At 45.3% G+C, this 21,707-nt stretch overlaps 1 protein-coding gene across 5 annotated transcripts in view; it reads right to left on the minus strand.

The window, feature by feature from the left end:
• Positions 1–385: 385 nt before the first annotated feature.
• Positions 386–21,707, minus strand: part of NEDD9 (neural precursor cell expressed, developmentally down-regulated 9) — a 290,772-nt gene continuing 269,450 nt past the window's right edge. For 3 of the 5 annotated variants that reach the window (XM_029243109.1, XM_029243110.1, XM_029243111.1), the window contains 5 exons: positions 9,748–9,849; positions 9,157–9,258; positions 7,151–8,377; positions 5,723–5,812; positions 386–3,549 (listed from right to left, as the gene is read on the minus strand). In XM_029243109.1, coding sequence (XP_029098942.1) covers positions 3,040–3,549; positions 5,723–5,812; positions 7,151–8,377; positions 9,157–9,258; positions 9,748–9,849 — 2,031 coding nt within the window. In that variant the 3' untranslated portion in view covers positions 386–3,039. Of the gene's footprint in view, positions 5,813–7,150; positions 8,378–9,156; positions 9,259–9,747; positions 9,850–21,707 lie in introns of all 5 variants that reach the window. The other 2 variants (XM_029243112.1, XM_029243113.1) reach the window with 2 other exon arrangements.

Raw genomic sequence — 21,707 nt, forward strand, 5'->3', positions numbered from 1 at the left:
TGTGTTTTCTAGAGCTTCATATATACATACTCTTCATTTACCTGGCTTTTTCTCAGCATAATGTTTGTAAGGTGGATCCATTCATGCTGTTACATATGTAACTAGTTCCCTCCTTTTTAGTGCTGAACAGTATTCCATTGTATGACGAGACCACAATTTATTTATCCACTCACCTGCTGAGGCCATTTGGGACTATGCTAAATAAAGCAGTTAGTTTTGTAGACATATATTTTATGTAAAAAAAATTTTTAATTGAAGTACAGTTGATTTACAATGTTGTGTTAGTTTCAGGTGTACAGCAAAGCGATTCAGTTATATATATATATATATTCTTTTTCAGATTCTTTTCAGGTTATTACAAGATATTGACTATAGTTCCCTGTGCTATGCAGTAGGTCCTTGTTGTTAATGGACATACATTTTCATTTCTCTTGCCTAAATACCTTTGGAATTGCTGGGTTGTATGCTAAGTGTATACTTAACTTTATAAGAAATTGCGGAACTGTCTTCCAAAATGGTTGTACCATTTTACATTCCTACCAGCAATGTAGGGGAGTTCCAGAGGACTCCAATTATTACCAATTACTACCATTTTCTGTTTACTTGTTCTATTAAGTACTGAGAGATAGTATCTAAATCTCCACCTGTAATTACAGATTTTCCGTTTCTCCTTTCAGTTCTATCAGTTTTTGCTTCATAATATTTTGAACCTTATGACTATGTACATTCGAATTTAAGAATGTTTTGTCTTCTTTATGAACTGGCCCTTTCACGATGACATGCCCCTTTTTGTCCAAGTTCTGAATTCTACTTTGTCAGCTGATATAGTCACTCCAGCTTTTCTTTTTAAAAATTAGAATGTGCATGGTATATTTCTCTCTCTTTGCTTTTAACTTATCTATTTGTCTATTCCAGAATGAATCGAGCAATTCCCTTTGATTCTAAAACCATGTGAATAGTAACATCCACATTATGATAGCAGCAATCATTCCACCCGTCATTTAAATATAGAGGCTTTCTGGTGAAGAGCACCTTTGTTCCAGATGTTTGGGTTTAGTAATGTTCACAAATTCCAGAATTTTCCTTAAATGATGCAAAATGAAAAACTAGCACTCAATTTTACTCAAAAATCCAGATCTATAATATCGATAAAATCTCCATAATTTAACTTTCTATATTAGGAGTGCCGAAATAAGCTAATATTTAATTTTGAGACAAGGAAAGAAATACAGAAAAAGAAAACCCAATGCCTATGAAAACAGACATCTAAAATTTTAATGATTTAAAAATAGCCTGTATATACAATGTGGGAAAGAGAGTAATACAGATTGAACATTTTGGTTTGGAAAACGTGAAATGTCACCACTTTGCTCAAGTCTGTCATCTCCTAAGAGATGCACATTATACAATGAAATCTACAAGGACACTTTTCAACCTCCTCTTCGTTGATTTTCAGCAACCTGCTTCTTCCTTCGCGCACACTTTCTTTCTTTTAACAATACAGCTTCTTCTGGCACAGCAGAACGTCAAGAACTACGAGAGCGGTGGTTCTGAAAAGCACTTCTAGGGTAAGTTTCACTGATTATTTTGTATCCCACTTAGATCATGCATCCTTCTCGCCTAAATCCTTTCCTGTTCCAATGATTTGGTTGTTTTAAAACAAGCAAGCTCAATTAAGTCAAGGCATATATCGCAAACCAAAATGTTTTCCAATCAGCTGGAATAGCATCATTAAATAAAAACTGGACTGATAAACCGTAATTTGCTCCTTGACTTGGTAATATGTGACTACATTTACCCCCTGGGGTAAGAAGCGTGATGAATCTGACGGCTTGTGGTGTGTTTGTGCTGTGCCAACCCCAGCAGGTACGAGAGGACAGACTATGGAACGGACGGATGCTGTGCCGAGCTGGGAGACGGTGGTGAGCGGTGTGCACAGGGTCATTGGCCAGACACAGCTGTAACGCCTAGATGGGCTCCATACAGCTGCTCTGAGTGCTGGGTCTGCATTTGCATGTTTTAGGGAGGGTACAGGATCAAGCATCGGATTCTCTTAGAGTGGGATGTGGCCTGGTGGCTCTAATGTTTAGGTGATCAAGGAACTGGCCAGTTTCCCTCAGGTAATGGGGTAGTAGCACCTAAGGGAATGTTGAGAGTCAGAAAGGCCCCTACTTACAACTGGCAGATGGGACCATCCTTCCTTTTGTGGATGATCATAGTCTGATGTGTCTTCATGAACTCCTGCTGCAAATAATATATTTTTTGCAAATCTAAAAACATCCTTTGGAAAATCGCATGGCCAAGTCACTCATAAATGCGAATGATCAAAAAGCCCTGCGGAAACACGTCCTCTCCATGCTGAAACAACCCTAAGTGGGGACGTGGCCCCTGAGTACACGTGTCACTCCTCCAGCACCTAACACGTCAGAGTTTGGATTAACGTATACTTTCTGAAACGTTCTCTCTAAGAGGGCTTTTTCAACCAGAAATGAGGCATCTTGCAATAACGTGCCCAAGACAGCCAGTTTTGGAAGGGGTTTCAAAAACAAAAACAAGGCATAGCATGCCTCCTTACTGGAAGGTGCACACCTGCAAATATACTGTGCTTCCCAGACTTGGGAGTGACAGGCTCAGAATAATTGCTAGTATCTGTAGAGCAATATTACAACCAGCTGGTATGTTTTCTAAAAAAAAAATGCAGCATTAGGAGGTGCTTACTAAGGTGCTTCTTAATTCATGGTTTTCAATGGAATGTATCAGACAAACATCTATGAACGAACATGAACACACAGTCATACACACACATGGACAGGATTCTGTACAGTTTACGTCTTAGATGCTTAGATGTGTACACAAGAACCACGCAGGAAAAAAAAAGTTCCCCTAGAGTTCCCTGAATTTCTGAATGTCGTCTAACCCATCAAATGTTAAAATATTTCATTTTCATATAAAATATGTACAAAAATAGATAAGATTTACAAAAACCAGAGAGTATTTCCAGTTTTCCTCAGTAATCCAAGTCAGTCTCTCTTTTGCTGCTCAGAATGTCGCCATCTCCAGCAAAGAGCGCTTGAAGAGCTGCGCGTTCCTGGACAGGTCGGTCACCTGGTGGACCATCTCCTGCAGGGCGGAGGTGCTGGGGTAATGAAGCGCGGCCGTCTTGGTCGCCAACACTATAGTCTTGAGCTGCTCGCAGAGCTGGTTGCTGGAGTTCATCACTTTGTTGCGAACGTCCTGGGCGGCCACCTGCCTCGTCAGCGTGTCTCCGATGAACACCAGTTTGTGGGCGCTGAGGATGACGAACTTGCTGTGCGCCACGAAGATCCGTGGGGGCTGTGCCGAGCTGAGGCAGCTGAAGAGAGCGTCAATGGCGTTGAGGAGGGAGATGTAATGGGTCTCACACTGGTCATAGTAGAAGCACAGCAGCTGTCTGTCCTGAGCGCCCACGCCGCTGCTGGTGCTTGGGAGGCTCTGGGAGGGCTTCCACTTGGAGATGTCGTTCTCCACGGGCTTTGTGATTTCCTGTTCCAACAACTGGAACTGACTCAGCTGCAGGGAAGGAAAAAGCCGAGTTTGTTAAGGATGAGGTGATGTGCCGAAATGGAAATTAACCAGGGCTCGCAGTTAAAACGCAGGGATCTTCATCCCAGTGTGAGGTGCTTATTAGATGCCAAGACTTGTCCAGTTGCCTGGCTTTCCTAAGCTGTGAACTGTACAGGCTGACAAAGAGGATCCCTAAGGAATCCTCCAGCTCTGACTTCTGTGACTGGACACGATCGGTCTCTTCTCTCCTCAGGCTGGAAGACAGCGTAGGGTTTAAACCCAGCTCTGTTACCTACGCCTTTACGAAGGTTAAATGAGTTAATATTTGCAAAGTGCTTAGACTAGTGTTTGGTATAATGGAGACTCTAGGTAAATGTTTATTAAATGTTGAGAGGTGGCCAGGGAAAAGCAAACATAGGGATCTCTTTGTCAAGTCAGTCACTGACAGTTTGCTTCTTCTGGGGGAAAGCCTTTTGTCCCTTCAAGGCACTTAGATAAATGACAATCCATGACCCTTTTCTATTTCTCCTACTCTTTCTGTCCAGATTTATAAATGTTATTATCCAGCACTACAGGGTAGACTACTGCATATAATACATGTGCACTGTGGAAGAGAACTTCTCTAAGGGCATCTGAACGCAGGCTGTGCATCGTAACGCTTAGACCCTCAGAGCGGTCGAAAGGAAGGGGCCTCACACAAGGTCAGACTCAGTGTTAGCTTTCTCCCTTCTCTCCTCACTGCCCCAGCTGGTGTATTATTTAAACTGCAATGATAATAATTTCCAGCTATTGCAACAAGTGTCAGGAGAGGCTCTCTTTTACAGGCAAGGACTATCTGTCTGTGACCGGAGTTTAGGACTCAGTCTTCTGCCCTGAAATAGGGTTGAGTCTGAGCAGGGTTAACCTCACCCAGCTTCTCCCTTGAGAAGTGCACAGCGAGCTTTCCTTTTCTGTAGACTTTGTTTTCTTCTTAGGAATTACTATGATTTCAACAAGTTCCCCAAAGCCCTGCAGTCTTACTTGGCCAAATGCCAAAGGAAACATAAACAGATACAGGGCAATGCTTCAAGATATTCAGCTTATTCTTTTCCAAGTGTGTTCATAAATATATCATCTCATTAGGTTGGAGGGGAGAGGGACTTTCTCATTTTATAGAGAAATAATGGAAGTTCAGGGAGGTTAAGTGACTTGCCTGAGGTCATATGATTGGTTGGCCAGAAAGCACAGATTAGAACTCTGGTTTTCTGAGTTCAGTGCGCCATTTCATGTCCCTACATGCCATTTCAGTTCATCCTAAAAGGCCTATAAATCCTCCATCCATTTCTCGTTATTTTTGTGCCCTTGTATTAGCAATACCCATTATTATTTGCCCCACTCATGCCCAACTTTTGAATGAAACTGCCTTGCCCAAAGCCCTTAGTAAATGGACTTGGATATATTTTGAAAACACTGGATCCTGCCCTCCTCCCCTTAGATTGGAACAAGAACAGCCAAGCCACAGGCTTGGGGAGAGACAGAGATAGAGATGATAGAGACAGAGGGAGACAGATAGATAGATAATGGCCCAGACTCTTTTTTAAGGAATTTGATAAACCACAGAAGGGGCTATTAGCGAGAAAGCTGAGATGAGAAACTATATATAGGAAAGGCTTTGAGTGTCCAGCTGTGGGTTCTGTAAAGTTACAGGGGAACCAAATGAGTAGATTATCAGAGGAAACTACCGGAAAATAGAGGCCAAGGAAGTCAATTTAGAGAGACGCCAAGTTAGTACAGGAAGGAGAGGGACACTGACAGTCCTAGTTCCTTCAGACATGGCTATACCTTCATTTTCTGTTCTCGGATTCCCCTGTTGTGGCTTTACTACAAAACCTGTTTGCTTGGGCCAGCTTGAGTGCGTCTTACTCCTTGAGACCAGCCGCCTTAGCCCAATAGTCTTAATATGTTACATGTACAGGCTTAGCCTGGAAAAACTGTATTTGGACGTGGTCCAGGTACACCCTGCTGGATTACCAAGGCCATAGACCTTCTCTTTGTTCTTATACCCTGTTATGTGCCTTGGAGCTTGTTTATGCCAAAGTGTACTGGGAGGATGAAAACCATGATCTTTTGAAGTTGTAGTTTCCTTATTAGGTGGGAAGTCTTTTCAATACCAAGTAGGTTTTGTTCTGATCGAACGCACCTGATGGTGTTCCAGCTGCATCTTGTTCTGTTTGATGATATTTTCTTTTTCCAAGAGCTCCTTCTGTTGCCTCTCAAACTCCTCCTTACCCTATTATTTCCCAACATAAAGAAAACATGACGTCACCACTAGGATTCGCTTATGCTAACAATTTCATTGACAAACACGTGAATACGCTTCCATTTTCCGCTGCCTTGGCAATTTCCCGCATGCCCAGTTAGGCCCTGTGAACCCCAGGCAGGGCTTCTCGGCCAGACTTCCAGAGTCACTGTGTGGATGAGAACTGAAAACTAAAACCCAGTTGCATGTGGGGTGCCATGCTCTCCGCTCCACTTTACCATTTTTGGAGGGCTAACCACGGCCCGCTTCAAACCTCCTTCAGCGGTACTTTTTCTCAGGGCTCTTTTCTAATAGATTATATGCAAGCCCATAAACCCCCTAACGGGGGTCTAAACGTGGTCCACACTGTATTTCTAGTTTCTTTCAGTCATCTACAGCTCTGCACCAAATTGGCATTTTCCAAGAGGCAGAGGTGGACAACCGGCCAGGTCAATGTTTAATGCCTCGGCCTACTCTCTCCCCATACTTCTTTTCACACAAGGTGTGGCTCTGCTCTCCCCTCCCCGTCGTAGGCAAAGGAACTGTGTGTCATCATCCTGAGGATACTTCGCGGCTGTCAGTCAAATGAAAAGAATGGCAGAATAAGATAGTAAAGCAAATCCTAAATAATGGATCTTGTAGAATGTTTGAACCCCCCGAAGGGAAAGCTGTCAGGATCCTGAGTCAACCTGGTGGAATTTCCACCTGGAGGACGCAGACTGTGACGGCCCGCCGTTAAGTTCTAGGTCAATTGGCAAATGCCCAGTGCTCTTCAAGGTCAGCCTATGGTGGGGTTAAGTTTCTCTGTGAGTAATTCTACACACATACACATACACAGTATAGAGCTGAAGGGACCTTAGAAATTGAGAGGTTTTCAGATCTTTTTCCTTAACCGTGAAACACCCCTCGCCCTACTTTTTTTTTTTCAAATAAAGTATCGTGCAGAACCGTATCATGAAATGCAAACAGAAGTGGAGCTGGTATGTCTATTTGCGGGCCCGCTAACCTACTTGGGGAGTCTCCTCCTGCTTGCCTGAGGCATATCCATCAGATCTAATCCACCCCTGCGCTTCATTCATTCTGCAAATGAGGCAGTGAGATGAGGTTACATAAGTTGGTGACAGTGTCACGGAAAAGTCTAGAGGACTCAGGACTCTCAGGCCAGTATTCTTCCTACTGGACAACACTGCCTCCAATCTGTGAACCATTCATCGTGTTTCTGAACATTAATCTTGGTCTCGGCTCTGGCAGTCTAGCTACCAGCCTTATAGGCATTAGCCCCAGGCCCCTGCATGTGAGTGTAGGTGCCTTAGGAGTCTGGTTCTTTACCTGGAGGTGGACATAGTCGTAATCATCCATCCAGCTCCGTTCAGAGCCGTCACTGCTGCTACAGTCAGGGGGCTGGTCCTTGCCCAGGCTTGGGGGCAGTGGCTTGTTGAGGGCTGGAGCCTTGTGGTCCCCGGGATGCAGCCGCTGTACCTGGGAGCCGGCGTGTGGGCACTCCGCGGAGTTCGTGGTGCTCTCAGGCCCGCTCTTCCCACGCGAGCTGCCAGGGCCCGGCTTGAAGAGAGCCTCCGCGTTGGTGTTGATGGTCGTGGTCAGCTGCTTGGCATCGTCTGGCACCGTCTTTGCCACCATCACGAACCGGTCCAGGTCATCCCATTTGTTTTGGGGCTTGTTGACGGCCAGAACATTCAGGGACCAGCTGCACTCGTTTAAGTCATGGCTGGTCTGGCTCAGGATCTGATGGGAGTCCTCCAGCCTCTGGAGCTCCCGCTTCATCTTGTTGTGGAGGGGGGGCTCCGGCAGGCAGGAGGCGTTGGCCGTGGCCCCCTTGGCGAAGTGCAGGTAGTCCCTCAGGGCCAGCTCCACCCTGTCCACGGCGGCGCGGACCTCGTTGACGTGTCGCTCCATGTACCCGTAGCCCCGCCAGTCGGTGGTGACCAGCGCCATCAGGCCCGAGACGCCCACCTCCAGGGCCTGCTGCAGCCGCTGGAGCCTCTCGATGGCCGTGTCTGGATCCAGGAAGAGCCTTCTGTCCTGGGACGGGGAGGCAGACAGCGAAGATTCCTTCGAGGTGGTGGAGGACGTGGACATGGTGCTGCCGGTGCTGGAGAAGGACAGCCTGTTGATGCCGTCCACCACATCCTGGGAGCCTTTGGCGTCCGGCGGGTTGCGCAGCGGCACGTCGTAAACCCCGTCTCTCTCTTCGAGGTTTGCTTTCCCGCCGGTTTCTGCTGGCGGTGCCAGAAACTGGACCCCCCGGGGGACATCGTAGGCGTCGTTCTGGGAGCCCCCGGGCTGGCGCAGCTGCGGGGCCGGGTGGCTCAGGGAAATGCTTTGGTGTCTCCGTGGCGCCAGCTCCGCTGTAGCGTCGCCATTATATTTAGCGTGAAGGTCCTTCCCCAGGGGCTTGGTGCCGGCTGGGGGGATGTCATAAACGCCCTCGGGTCTGCCGTCGGGCCGGCCGGCGTGTCTCATCGGAGGGGGGAAGTCGTACTCTTTCTCCCTAAGCCCGGCCTCATCTCTGCAGGCAGGAGGTGGAATGGCGTATCCCTGAAAAGCAAGTGGAGAGCGAAGCTGTTATTCGCTCAGTTGGCTCACGTGACGGTGCGGAAACTGAGCGGTACATCAGGATGAGGGCCAGGTGCTGCCTCCCTCTCGCTCGCCCTCCACCCCTAAGCGTCTCCCTGCCCTCACCTCCCCCGCCCTTTGACAAGTGCATCCTTCCCTGGCCTCCACGCTGCCCTGCGTGGACCCCTCCTGCCTGCGCTGCTCTCCTGGGCCTGCATTGCTGAGCACCTCCTGGGTCTCCTTCCTCAGCTGCTGCAGGCTGGGAGGGCAGGTGATGCATTAGCAGCCCCGGCCAGGCGTCAGGAGGCCTAGGGTCTCTCCCGGACCTGTCAGCCGTGTGCTGCCCAGTAAGCCGCTTCAGTGCTCTGAGACACGGTGCCCTCACCTGTAGAATCAGGATAACTGTCCTTCCTGGGCAGAATGAGTCCAGTGCATTAACCCATATATGTACGGCCTGAGTAAGCTGTGACACCCTATATAAACATGAGTTATATGAGATAGAGCAGTCGCTTGCCAAACGGAATTGATTACTTCACCTTCTTATTGGCTCTCCTTACCGACTCCCCATTTTTTTAGTGTGGGCCCCTAAATACGGAATTCCTAGAATTATCTTTATTGCCGGTTCTTCCTCCCTCCCCCCTTCTCTTCCCTCCCTGTACTCTCTTACAAAGGCTAGCTTCTCCTCTTTGGTTTGTGTATCCCAGTACACACACGCATGCACACACACACGTTTTTTTGCTGCTCTGTAGTAGCTCACTTACCCCTTTGGTAGGAGGGATGTCATAGACCCCTTGAGGTTTTATCTCTCCCACTGGAACTGAGAACACGGGGCCTTTCACAGACGGCGGTGGGATGTCGTACACCTGAAGAGAAACACCCCACCAGAGTTACCCAGCACGGAAATGGCTTATACTTGTCATTTTTTATGTACTAAGCTTTTAATGACGGATTTATTTACCAGGTTATGTGTTCCCTTGCTCTTCGGCTGAATTCTGTGTAATAAAGGGTTGATGGAATTTTTCTTTTTTTCAATTTTGTATTCTTTGACTTAGACTGAATATAAAAATGATCTTAGGTAAACTGCCTACACTGTCTGTATTTTAAATTGTAGCTTAAATTTTACGCTGCCTGATAAATTGATAAGCAATAAGAGCTTTGTTAGATCAAAGGCTCGATTCCCTACTAAAGCAAAGCCAGAAAACATACCTTAAAACATTGGCTAAAATGGCCCCTGGATAGACAACCTAAATAAAGCGTCACGTGACATGTACATATTTTGTTAACTTCCCTTTCCTCTGCAGCCCTGAAGCAAAGCCGCCCTCTTCCCCAGTGACCACATTTCTGGTACGCACCCCGTGAGCGGTCTGGGAAGGAGGGACATCATAGACGTCCTTTTGGTATCTGGATGGGTACTCGTACACATAGCCATGGCCTGTCCTCATCGGTGTGATCACCTGTGGACAGGAAGACACGGGGGGGGGGGGGGGGGTGTAAAATTCCAAGCCGAGTCCTGAGGGCATCTCCTAGCCTCCTAATCAGACACTCCACCCTCATCTTTCACCCAACTAAACAGAAAGAAAGAAAAAGACCCACAACACACACACACACACACACACACACACACACAAAGAAAGAGGGAAGAGGCAAAAGGAAGGAGACAACGGTAAACTTTTAAATCCCTCTTGAATCCCAGTGAAGAACCATTCCCTGAAATACCTCTGTCCCCATTCCTCATGGTAACAAAATCACCTCAAAGTTAGATAAAGTCTGAATTCTCAAAAGGTACTTGAAAGGAGAATCATGTTTGAATTATGAAAGTCCTAGATCAACCCTTTGGAGCATCAAAAGCACAGCATTTAAAAAAAAAAAAAAGGCTCTGAAACTATTTGTAAATAGAGTTCAGCCACTTAAAATTCCTGTCATACCTTCCCCAGGAAGCCTCTTCAGCTGACGTTATTATGATTATAACTAAAATTCCATAGGCCACTAGAGTGCTTTTATGAAGGTTCACACAGCGCTACCCTTAGAAGCCTCCAGGAGCTTTCATTTTAACGAATGAAACACATGAAATACTGAGTCTGGGAGCCGACCAGGAAGAGAGTTGAGGTCTAATCATTTTCCCATTTCCACCGGGGAAGCAAACATCCAGACGGTACCTACGTCCAAGTGATGTCAAAAGTCAAGTACACTCATCACAGCTCGAGCATCTGGAACCAAATGTCAGTGAAACAAATCTCACCCGACAGGCTCGCATTTTCATATCTACACACTTCATTGTGTCCTAAGCATAGGTAGAGAAACGACTGGAACTTAAACTCCTCTGAAAATATATTTAATCCCCCCAAAGCTTCTAAACGACTAGGGTCTTGTTTCTGCCTAACCCCTGTCCCCCGAATGCTAACAGCACCCACCTAAGTATTGCTCATGACATTTGTGAGAACAGACACTGCAAATTAGGAAGAGTTTGTTGTTCCCTAAGAAACCATCATCTTTTATCCTTTCTCTAATGTGAAAACTCTGGCGTCAGGCTGCCTGCAAAACTATGCAAAAAATGCTCATATCCATCTTACCCCGAAATGGGTGGAACTCAGCCAAATGCACCAATGCCCTTCTCCCTGGGGGCTCTAAATGCCCGGGTTCAATTTGCTTTTAAATCCCTGGTGCTTGTAGCTGATTATGGCTTGCAATGAAGGTAAAAGAGATTAGTATGCAGCCACCATCCCATCCAATCTCTCCACTGCCTCGGGTTTGAAAAAGGAATCTCTTGCTTTAAGGTTTGTTGGCATGCAACATACAGAACCACTTTACAAAGTGGCTGCTGTGCTGTGCAGAGCAAATCTTCCTTTTTAAAGCAGGCTGCTCTTTGCTCAAGAAAGATACACTGTGTTCCCAATGCCCTTATATAATTTTTTTCTTCACTCGCTATTGTCCAGGAGAGAAATGAAGCATCTTCTCTTGGTCTATCTCATCGGCTCCTCTATTTATAGCTCTCTGTTTTGGCTGTTTAATAAAACCTGCTCACAGCGCAGCTTTTGTTCAGTCTACAAGTTTCTAAGAGTGGATTCTATCCAAGGTTGCCAAGTTAGTAATAACGCTAATGGAAAACCAAGGCTGGTTATGCTGAAGGCCAGCAGACGGGTTTCATCTTTAGTTTAAAAAAGGGAGCGGGGCTGGGAGATAGATGGGGTGGTGCTAGTATCTGAAAATAGCGCTTGGTGACATGTAAACATAAGGCACAACCTCAGGAAGGCGGGTCGCCAGCGAGGCTCTGCCCTGCCTTTGCAGATCGTCCCTGGCAGGGAGCATTAATGCTTCCCAGTATTTAAGGTCTCACTTCCTGACAAATGTCACAGAACCCCCCGCGTGCTCTCTCTTTCTCATTTAGAGGATGCCTGTGGTCATCTGCTTTTTTAAAAACTTTGCATTCCAAACCAGTCATTTTCCTTGTTTATGCATTAAAAGAAACAGATGGTGAAAAACCACAGGGGGAAAAAGCCAACAAAATACAACCTTCCCCGATGCCAGCATCCTGATGTTACTATCCAATTTGCATCGGTCCACAAATGGCGTGGAAATGGGACCGGGGCTGTGCATCTGGTCAGACACAGGCAGGGCACAGAGTGAGCCCCTTTGTGACGCCCCAGAGAACAAGAGGAGCTGGACGTCCTCTACTTTTGGACCTTCTCCAACTCACCCCATTGCTTGGGTCACTTTCATGCCAATTGTGTGTTCTCTCCTCAGAGGAAAGTGCTGACTGTTGTGAACCTTACAAAGTGTCCAGTTTTGTGGTTCATAAGGCCTTTTCTTCCTGCTTCATACAGTCCACAAAAACCTTCCTACTTTCCCAGGATTACTGAACCTCAGCCTATGAGGAACACCAAGGTCTAGCTAAGGGGATGTACATTTGGGAAGAAATCTCCTGGGTATTTGCACGTAATTGCTACACAAAGGGCATCTTAAAAACTAATTTTCTCAATGAAATCAAGTCAGGTTTTTCATTTCCTTTTTTCCTCCATTTGTTTTTCTTTCCTGCATTCCTTTCATTCTGCGTATTTATTTATAGTTATAAGGGCTTAGCCTTAGGAATTACCAAACTGACCTCTTAGCTCTTTAGCGTTGCCACAAAGGGGGCTGAACCGTGGGCTCCCCAGGGCTCTATGACCGACTACTTTCCTGGTTGCCCTGCAGAGGATGTGCATTGTCCAAATATGGATTTTCTGTCCAGATGAGGGATCCAACCTTCCTTGGACGTTAGTATACTGTTCTTGTCAACTAATGGAAGAGTCTGAAGGTGGACACTATGAGAAGAGCTATGAAGCAGAGAAGGGCAGACTATAGACGTTTAGAAAGGGAAGAGTCCACGGACTAAATCTCGGAGGCCGGACCCTGGCAGGGGAGGATCTAAAGCCTGGAGACTGGGGTCACGTTAGCTCTCTACCAATTCCGCTTGTAGAAAAGAAACAAACAAACATGACTTACCCCCCCCCCCCCCACACACACACTTTGATTCACACCATTTTGAGCCTCAGATTCTGGGCAGCACGAGCTTTTTAGAGATGCTGTTAAGACTTCTGAGTCTCATAATTTTGAGAGCCGTGCATGCTGAAATTTGAAAAGGGAGTCTGTGTCTGGGGTAGCAGCGAGGGCTAGGGAACACTGAAAACCATCAGGTGTGAGAGTCAGTGGGCTGGGACAGAGCCCTGAGGTCTGTCATTCGTGTCTCCACATTCAGTTGGCTTGAGTTTGCACCTGTAGCAGAGCCAGGGCCTTACGCTTAGATGCCTGTGGGCTGAGCAGGCTGGGTGAAGGGAGAGATAAGCTGGGATCCTGTGTTGGGGGCACAGAATTCATACTCTTTTGAAAGGTGGCAGCCAGTCCTCAGCTCCAGCCAACCACCATCCTGAAAAAATACTCCCTGTGTTGCCAGATCTTTCCAATTTTCATGAGAAGTCAGAGGGAGGTTCCTTAAAAAACTAAAAATAGATTTACCATATGACCCAGCAATCCCACTGCTGGGCATATACTCAGAGAAAACCATAATTCAAAAAGACACAGGCACCCTAATGTTCATTGCAGCACTATTTACAATAGCCAGGTCATGGAAGCAACCTAAATGCCCATCGACAGACAAATGGATAAAGAAGATGTGGCGCATATATACAATGGAATATTACTCAGCCATAAAAAGGAACGAAATAGGGTCATTTGTAGAGATGTGGATGGATCTAGAGACTGTCATACACAGTGAAGTAAGTCAGCAAGAGAAAAACAAATATCGTATATTAATGCATATACGTGGAAGCTAGAAAAATGGTACAGATGAACTGGTTTGCAGGGCAGAAATAGAGACACAGATGTAGAGAAGAAACGTATGGACACCAAGGGGGGAAACTGGAGGTGGGGGGTGGTAGTGAGATGAATTGGGAGATTGGCATTGACATGTATACACTAATATGTATGAAATAGATAGCTAATAAGAACCTGCTGTGTAAAAAATAAATAAAATTTAAATGATTAAAGAAAAAAGAAATCTGGATTTTTATGTGATATCTGATTTTGGAAATTGGCTCAAATATTTCAAACAGCATCTTGGCCAAACGACACGTCTCTGGCCCCCAGGGTGCCCAGTCCTTGCTTTCATCTGTGTATTTCTTCCTTCCTCCTCAGTCCGAGGGCAGGACCTGAAAGCTCTTCACCAGTTCTGTGCTTTGGCAAGACTGAACCACTCCATTTTTCATAGGTGCCCTGCGTGCCACACCTCTGCGTCTTCACTCACACTGTGTCTTTGTCCAAGATGCTCATCTTTCTTTCCTCATGTGCAAACTTCATTCAATTTTCGGAACCAACCTGAGTGCCTCTCTCCCACAAAGCCTTTCTCAGACAGATACAATATCTCCGTCCTTGGAACCTTCCACGTGTGCATATACATCTCTAACACTGCTTAACCCTTGAGGTTTCACTGTTTCAGACCATCTCTTCTCTTCTCTTCGCATTGTGGAGACAGAGACCATTTCTCCTCCATTTGTATGTAAACAGCAGGGCCTAGCACAGTGCCTTGAATATAGTAGATCTTGGAGAAACGTATTGACTGAATATATTAATGAACTAAAGGAAAACTCAAGGCTTTTCTTAAGCAAACTGGTGTGGATCTGGAGAGGACACTAAACAGGTCTGCCTGTAGAGGATGAGGTTGGTTTCCAGGTAAGTCAGCTCTAGGATGAGCGGGGCCCATGGGATAAGGGACATGTCTTATCAGCCATGCATGGTAGTGCTGGGCAAGTGGGGTGGCCAAGAAAGCAGGGTGACTGTTAGGTAAAGTTGAGAAATCAGACACCATGGAAGAATTATCACCTGCACCACTATCTGGTGCAAACCACGGTTGGATGGCGGCAAAGAAGGGCCACTAGATGGTTTCCTTTTCCCCAGTCTAGAGCTTGCATGTGACCCAAACACCTGCGTTCTTCTCAGCCACAAGCCAGAAACTTGGGGGAGTTTTACAAAAAGAAATGAAAACTAACTCTGCTTTTTACCTTAACATCAGAAAAAAAAAATACAAAAGAAAGGAACAGGAGTCATGCTTTCTCTAGTTCTGAAAATATGCGACAGGCCCGTGTTGCATGAAGTCTTCTACCAAAGGCCAAGGCCACGTTGGGCCTTTGGCTCATTGAAAGGATTAGGTCTCATGAGGGGAGTGATTGAGATCGTAAGCTGAACCCCGGCAGAGCTGGATCTAGATCCTTGCTCTACCACTTAGTAGCTGTGACGACATGACCAAGGTATTTCCTGGCTTGTTTCCTCATTAGTAAAACAGAAGTAATAATACTTAGAGGCTATTAGGAGTATTAAATGAGACCAAGTACATAAAGTACCTGGCAAAGCATAAACCCGTATGCCTCAGCTATTTTTATCATAATTGTTACCTAGGTTAAGCAGATTTTACTTTTGGGCTTAAACTGTGGACTAGGTAATTCAGATCAATCACCCTAATGAAGACAGCTTTAAAAAAGTGAGGAGAATATATGAAAAATCTTCTTGATAACATCAAAAGTTAAAAGATAGTAAAGGATTACCAGGTCAAAACTGAAAAGTGGAGAAGGAATTCATAGAGGGAAGCCCAAATTTTGAGGCTGCTTTTTCTCTGGTGGCATTTGCTGATCTAAAACAGGTCTGAGGGGTTACATTGTGTTTTTTCAGCTTCTATGGGGGAAGGGAAACATTGGACTCTAGGGCTCACCAAGGTAGGGACCCTGATAACCAACCCGCAGTTTGGGTTGGGACCCTAAGGGCCGCATGCGAAAGTAAGGAGTAGCTGGAAGTGAACCTACCCTTGTACAGGCTAAAGCTAGGTTTTACGTCATCAGGCTTGGCAAGGACATCTCAAAGCCTGAAATCAGATTTATGTGTGTCTGTGAGGCTGGCAGAGCAGGTGAAATCCTCTCTGGATTTTTACTCTCTCTGAACAGCTTTACAGGCCTTGCATTATTTCTACAAATATTTTTTAAAAACCACAGATGTCCAACACACAATCAAAGATAACTAGGAATTCGGGAGACAAGGCAACAGAAACAAGAACAAAACAGCCCATTCCTGCTTCCTTCCAAATAGGATGAGGATGTTTCTGTCTTGGTGATCACAGATCTCAAGGCTGTTTGCTTTCAAAATGTTTCATGATTAAACCGTAGGAGAATACAAAATTTAATCATTCCTAGATTTAAGTCATGGAAAAAGAAACTAATCTTCACAAATGTATACAGTGTTCCCAGTGAGGTCTACGAGGCAATGGGAATTTCAGATTAAAGTGGTACATGACAGGAGACTTTTGCCCTTGGTGATCATCAGTGTATTTACTTGGGTTACTATTTTACTCTGGTCATATCAGTGTTGCCATTGTCACAGTTATCACCATAACAGCACAAGACACACCAGTGGAAAACCCCAGGAGAAAACGTGCTTTATAATCTGAGAGATAAAGATATTTATCCAAGAGAAAGACAGCAAAGTCCCAAACCCAAGAGACTTTATTGAATTTCTCCTCTGCATTTCTTTTCAGTGGAAGAGCACATGCTGGGTTTGTCAAGAGGATCTCACCAAGAAGTTGGACGCATACCCATGAGGAATGTCTAGAAGCAAAACACTTTCTATAAAGACAACTTCTGTTCACATGGTATCACTTGTACCAAGGTCTCAGCAAGTCTACTTGGGGGCGCTGCTTCCCTTGGGCATCTAGTTGGCCTCCTTAAAGCTGAGCTGGTGGGAGCCTGGGATGGGGCATAGCAGAAACAGAGGCCCTGTGGTTAGGAGAGCTTCAGCAAGATGCTGCCCATTCAGGGGTGCGCCGGGCTAAGTGGGAAGGGAGCAGGCTGTACCATTCATGAAGGCAGATCCTCCTTGCCCACCCACCGACCCTGTGAAAGCCGGTTAATAGGGTCTCAGGTCCCGCCATGTTCTGTGCGCCCTTGCACAAGCCCTACTGCTCACATACTTATCACAAACTCTCATTTCTCTCCTCCAACGCTCGCCCCTGTTTTGACTCTTTCCCTCCTTCCGTGCTATCAGCAACCCGAAAGAAGAACAAAACAGTAAAAAGGATGCAGAAAAATCCTCCTGTTTGACTGAAAGAATTGGGTAGAGTGGATGAGACCAAGATGGGATGGGGAGAAGCACAGGGAACTTCGGCGGCATTGGTCCTGTTCTAGTGTATTACTATTATTCTTCATAGTTCTACATTGGATGTATGTACGTATCAAAAAAAAATTCAAAATCATAAAAATAGAATTTTTTTATAATTTTAACAAAATTTTAAAAAGTAATATGAAATCCCACTTGGAGGGGTATAGGGAGGAGTCTTTTGTCACTCTTTTAAGTTTCTGTATCCCACGATTTAATTGTGTCTAAGTCTCTACAATCCAAAGCAACATTAGAAATGGTGTGAATTACACCATGCTTTGCTTCTGATATCTAGATAATGCCTCGATAATGGCCCAGTGGAGTTTTACCCACGGATCCAGCAGAGCAGGAATGTGTGTAACCAGCTCCTGGTGTTCTGCCCTAAGGCCTAGCCAAGAACTGGGCAGCCCAGGTGGTGCTCAGGAAATGTAATGGGTAACTGTCGAGAAGTTAAAAAGTGCCACTGTGCCATAATGATTACAGTACAGATTTATAACCTCGCCATTAACAGCACCTAAGATCATCTGAACTCAAAAGTAGGCCTCATTGATTAGCAGCCGTCTTTTGCATTTTTCTAGACATATGTGGAAAGTAAAATTACATTGCTTCCTGTCTTTCTTTAATTCCTTGACACCTAGTTTTATTTATACTATCTCTGGGACCTGTACATTAACAAGAGTATTTTGATTTCTAAAACTGCCTGTTGGAAAGGACTTATTTCACTTAGATGCCCTTAAAAAGCATTAGCAGAGCCACCACAGTATTTATTTGATCTTATAATAACGTCTTTGTCTTAAAGCCCATGAACTGTGTGACCCTTTCCCTTTAAAGAAAACCCTAGGAAAAGAAACATCAGAATTATCAGTGGCTGCTCATTAGAACTTGGATCCCGTTTTCAGAAACTGCAAAGTTATGGAGGTTTGTCTGTTTAAAATCCAAGATTACTTGTTGCTTTTCTCTGACTGGATTTATTAATTCTCTATAAATTCTTTCTACCCCACTTGGGTGTAGCAGTGAGCTCATTTATTTACTTGTTATAGCAACAATATAATGAAAACTGAGTCCGGCCTTTAAAATACACCCTCATGGGCTCCGTGCACCGTTAACCCTTCCTACTGCTTCTCTCGTGCTCATCAAGATTTCTCCCCCTGTATTTTGGGAGGTGATTTACTTTCCCTCAAAGACATTTTGATGTCTGACTTTATGCTAGAATGTAGCCTTTTGCTAGCCACGTCTAAATCACGGCCAGGCTCTTTTTTCAAATGAGTCACAACTGAAAGCTCCGAGGTGGAATGGCGCTCTTGGGTCCAGGCGGCAAACCACTCCATACAAACAGTGCCCCGATTGTCAGGCCTCCAGCATGTCTCCCCTGCTGCTTTCAGGAAGCTCTTTGTGTAGCAAGTGCTAAAGCAATATTTAGTTATGGAGTGACCAAGCGCCAAAGAGCAGCTAGAAGCATTTAAACATGAAAGAACATGACGGGAAATGACTCCTGGGTTCTGCAAGTGTTTGAGGTGTTTCTCTGGACGAAGCTGAATACAGTCCGGGACAGAGACGGGCACAGCACAGCCATTTTTTTATAACTCATGGACCGAAATGTTCTTTGAGTGAAAACTATAAAAGCCACGAGCATTTTGGTTCCTTTTTTGTCCAAATAAATTCAATAAACCACTAAGCACTAAATCTAGATTTTGAATTGGATTTTAGAGAGGTGCCCACAGACAGCCCTAAAGGGATGCGATTATGGAAAGAGGAAAGGGATGAGAATTTCTGCACCCAGATGCCTATGGGTATCGTCTCCTCCTAAATAGGGACAGGAAAGACGCTGTGACTTAACTGGGAGACACGACACGACGGAGGATGGAGCAAACAGCTCACATGGCAGAACTTGGTGCCAGCTCTGAACGGCGCTGACCCAAGGCTGCAGCAGGGCTGTCGCTTCAAGAGGCATCAGACCCATCAAGGGTCTCACCCAAGGCGAGAGGGTGAAACAGAGGAAAATGGGCAGAAAACAAGTTCCAGGATGACACACTTTCTTAGCTCTTGGTAACAAAGCAGGGAGGAGAGTTCTTAACCGGACGCTCCCCGGAAGGGTTCTCATGTATGGGACCAAGTCCGCAAACTCTGCGGCCCCCCGCTCAGCACCCCCGACCCCCCTCTCCCGTGCTCCTGCCTGCTCCTTGCTTTCTAAGACATGGTTCTATCCTCTAAAGGAGACTGCGGTTTCCAGATAGAAAGGTGGACAGGATCCTAAAGGAAGGTAAAAGAAGGATATGCCAAAACGTAGGGGTCAACTGAAATTTACATCAACGCCTGAGTGTCTTTTCTTCTTTCTTAAGAATCTTGAGGCCAAGTCCTTTTACTAAACTTTTCAAGTGACTCTGGGAAAGACTCAGATAAGGATGTCTGGGTCATAAAATTTTAGCCAAGACCATTAAGCGATAATCCAACCCTACTCTCCATTTTACAGTTGAGGGGACTAAAGTTCAGAGGTTATTCAGCTCGATGGCCACAGGGGTGTGAAGGAGCACCTCGGTTAGCGGGGTCCAGCAGCCCATCAGGGCCCCCCCTTCCAGTGCCACGTTGGCTACACAGTGTTTATAGGCTACACAGTGAGACAGATTAACTTCACAAATAAATACTTCTCTAACTTCACAAATAAATACTCCTAAAGAAAGTCACTTCCTTATTTGAGAAGCAAAACTTGAAATCTGGGTATCTTATATTTTGGGGGTGTCCCTTTCACACTGGCAAGCCAGTTCTGGGAGATTTGACTGTATCTGGTTAAATGAAGTTATTCACTTGGAGCAATGTGAAGTCATTTGAAAAGACGGTGTTTCCAATGGCAGAGAAAGCCAACGTAGCAGTACGTTGGTACCACAGTCTTTACAGCACCTTGATGACCCACTCAGGCCTTCTGAGGGTCAGCCTGCCCTGGAGCAAGTGACTGCAGCCGGGTGGCGGGCATCTCCTTGGTCGTTAACTCAGACTCCTTCAGCATTGAGGCTATGCTCTGGATCTGAGGTGGGAGCCTTTGGCAGTGCCTTTCATTCTTTCTGACCAACAGGATGCTTTTTAGCACACAGGGTTCTGGTGAGCTGGAATTGCTCATGAAGTGTTTAAATATGCCCTCTTATTTTAGTGCTTGGCAACATCAACCATTAGCTGGGACGTAAAAGTCATTAGCTTCAGAGTCAGACAGACGTGGGCTCAAATATCAATCCTGCCTCTTCCTAGAGGTATGTCCCTCAGCAAGTTCACTTCTCAGACCTCAGATTCCTCCCCTGTAAAGTGGAGGCTGTGACGAACACCTAATGAGACTGTTGGGAGGGTTAGATGAGATTATGCACGTAACGCCCCTAACGTGCAACCAAGCTCAAAGGCACCTGCAAGTCACCCCACTTTAGATCTAAAACGATCCTTAAAAGAAGTGAGTAGCTTAATAACACGCTGAAATGTGAAAACGCATAACTATTCTGAGAAAAAACTGGTTTAAGCACACCATGCTTTAAGAAAAGCAAGTATTATAAAAATTATTCAGATAAACCCGATGTGATTATGGCCTTGCTAAGGGATTTGTTTTGGCTTCAAAATTTGATCGACTGTGGGGTCCCTTTAAAGATGGGGCTCCTTGGTGCCTTCACACGTTGCTGGAATCACAGCTTTGAAGGGAGACATACACGTCCCGAGTGAGTCGCACCTGCGCCCCTTAGACAGGAGCAGGGTGCCTCTCTGGACGGGGACCTGGACAACAAGGCTCACGGCACAGCTATTTAAGAAGGCGCCCAGCTCTGCATTTTGCACAAGGGACTCAGACAAGTCTGCTTTTAAAAACGCGTTCAACCAATAGTCAGTTTTACTGTCAAATCACCAAAATTCCGTATTCTTTTCTCTCCCTCACAAATAGAGCATTATCTACTGAGCCAGCCAACATACTATGTATGATGCTGACCTAGTCTCTCCGATAAGCACAGTCACTTAGCATGAAATCATTCGGGAAGGAAGGAAGATTACCTCTGTTCGCTTCATCGTGAGTTTGTAAGAAGTTACTAAATCGTTCCTAGAAATATGCATTATCTATGAGTTTTATAAGCAATTGCCACCAAGTTTGAAGGCCTCGGCATTGACCAAACAAAAAAGACCTTTGTTCACTTCTAAGGAGGTGTTACGGTTTGCTCATTCCACTGGCATGGGTGACTTAACTGGGAAGAGATACTTTTCCTTTTTAAAGTGAGGTCATAGAGCCCTTGAAATGCTCAAGGACCTTGAATTTTGTGTAAGATTTAAATTTTATCTTGACTCTTGAGGGTGGAGATTTTAGGTGAACAATCACTTTTTTGCATACACTAAAAAGCCATGGTACTGAGGAAAAAAATTCATTTAAATCAGGATTATCTTTATATAGGAATGCATAATTCTGGAACAGGGTCATATTTTATTGAGTTTATAAGCGAAGAAACTGGAGGTACCCTCTGCCCTGTCAAACTCTGATTCTCCCCAGTATTTTTGAGGGTATGTATGATTTTGTGTGTGTGTGTGTGTGTGTGTGTGTGTGTGTGTGTGTGTGTGTAGGAAGGGAACAAAGGAATGTGAGGTGAAGTCAGAGTTTATCTTCTCTGGGAGCTTTCATTTCCTCTTAATCTAT

The sequence above is a fragment of the Monodon monoceros genome, unplaced genomic scaffold, assembly GCF_005190385.1.
Source record: "Monodon monoceros isolate NGI ecotype Baffin Bay Population unplaced genomic scaffold, NGI_Narwhal_1 Super_Scaffold_3, whole genome shotgun sequence".
NCBI classification, from domain to species: domain Eukaryota; kingdom Metazoa; phylum Chordata; class Mammalia; order Artiodactyla; family Monodontidae; genus Monodon; species Monodon monoceros.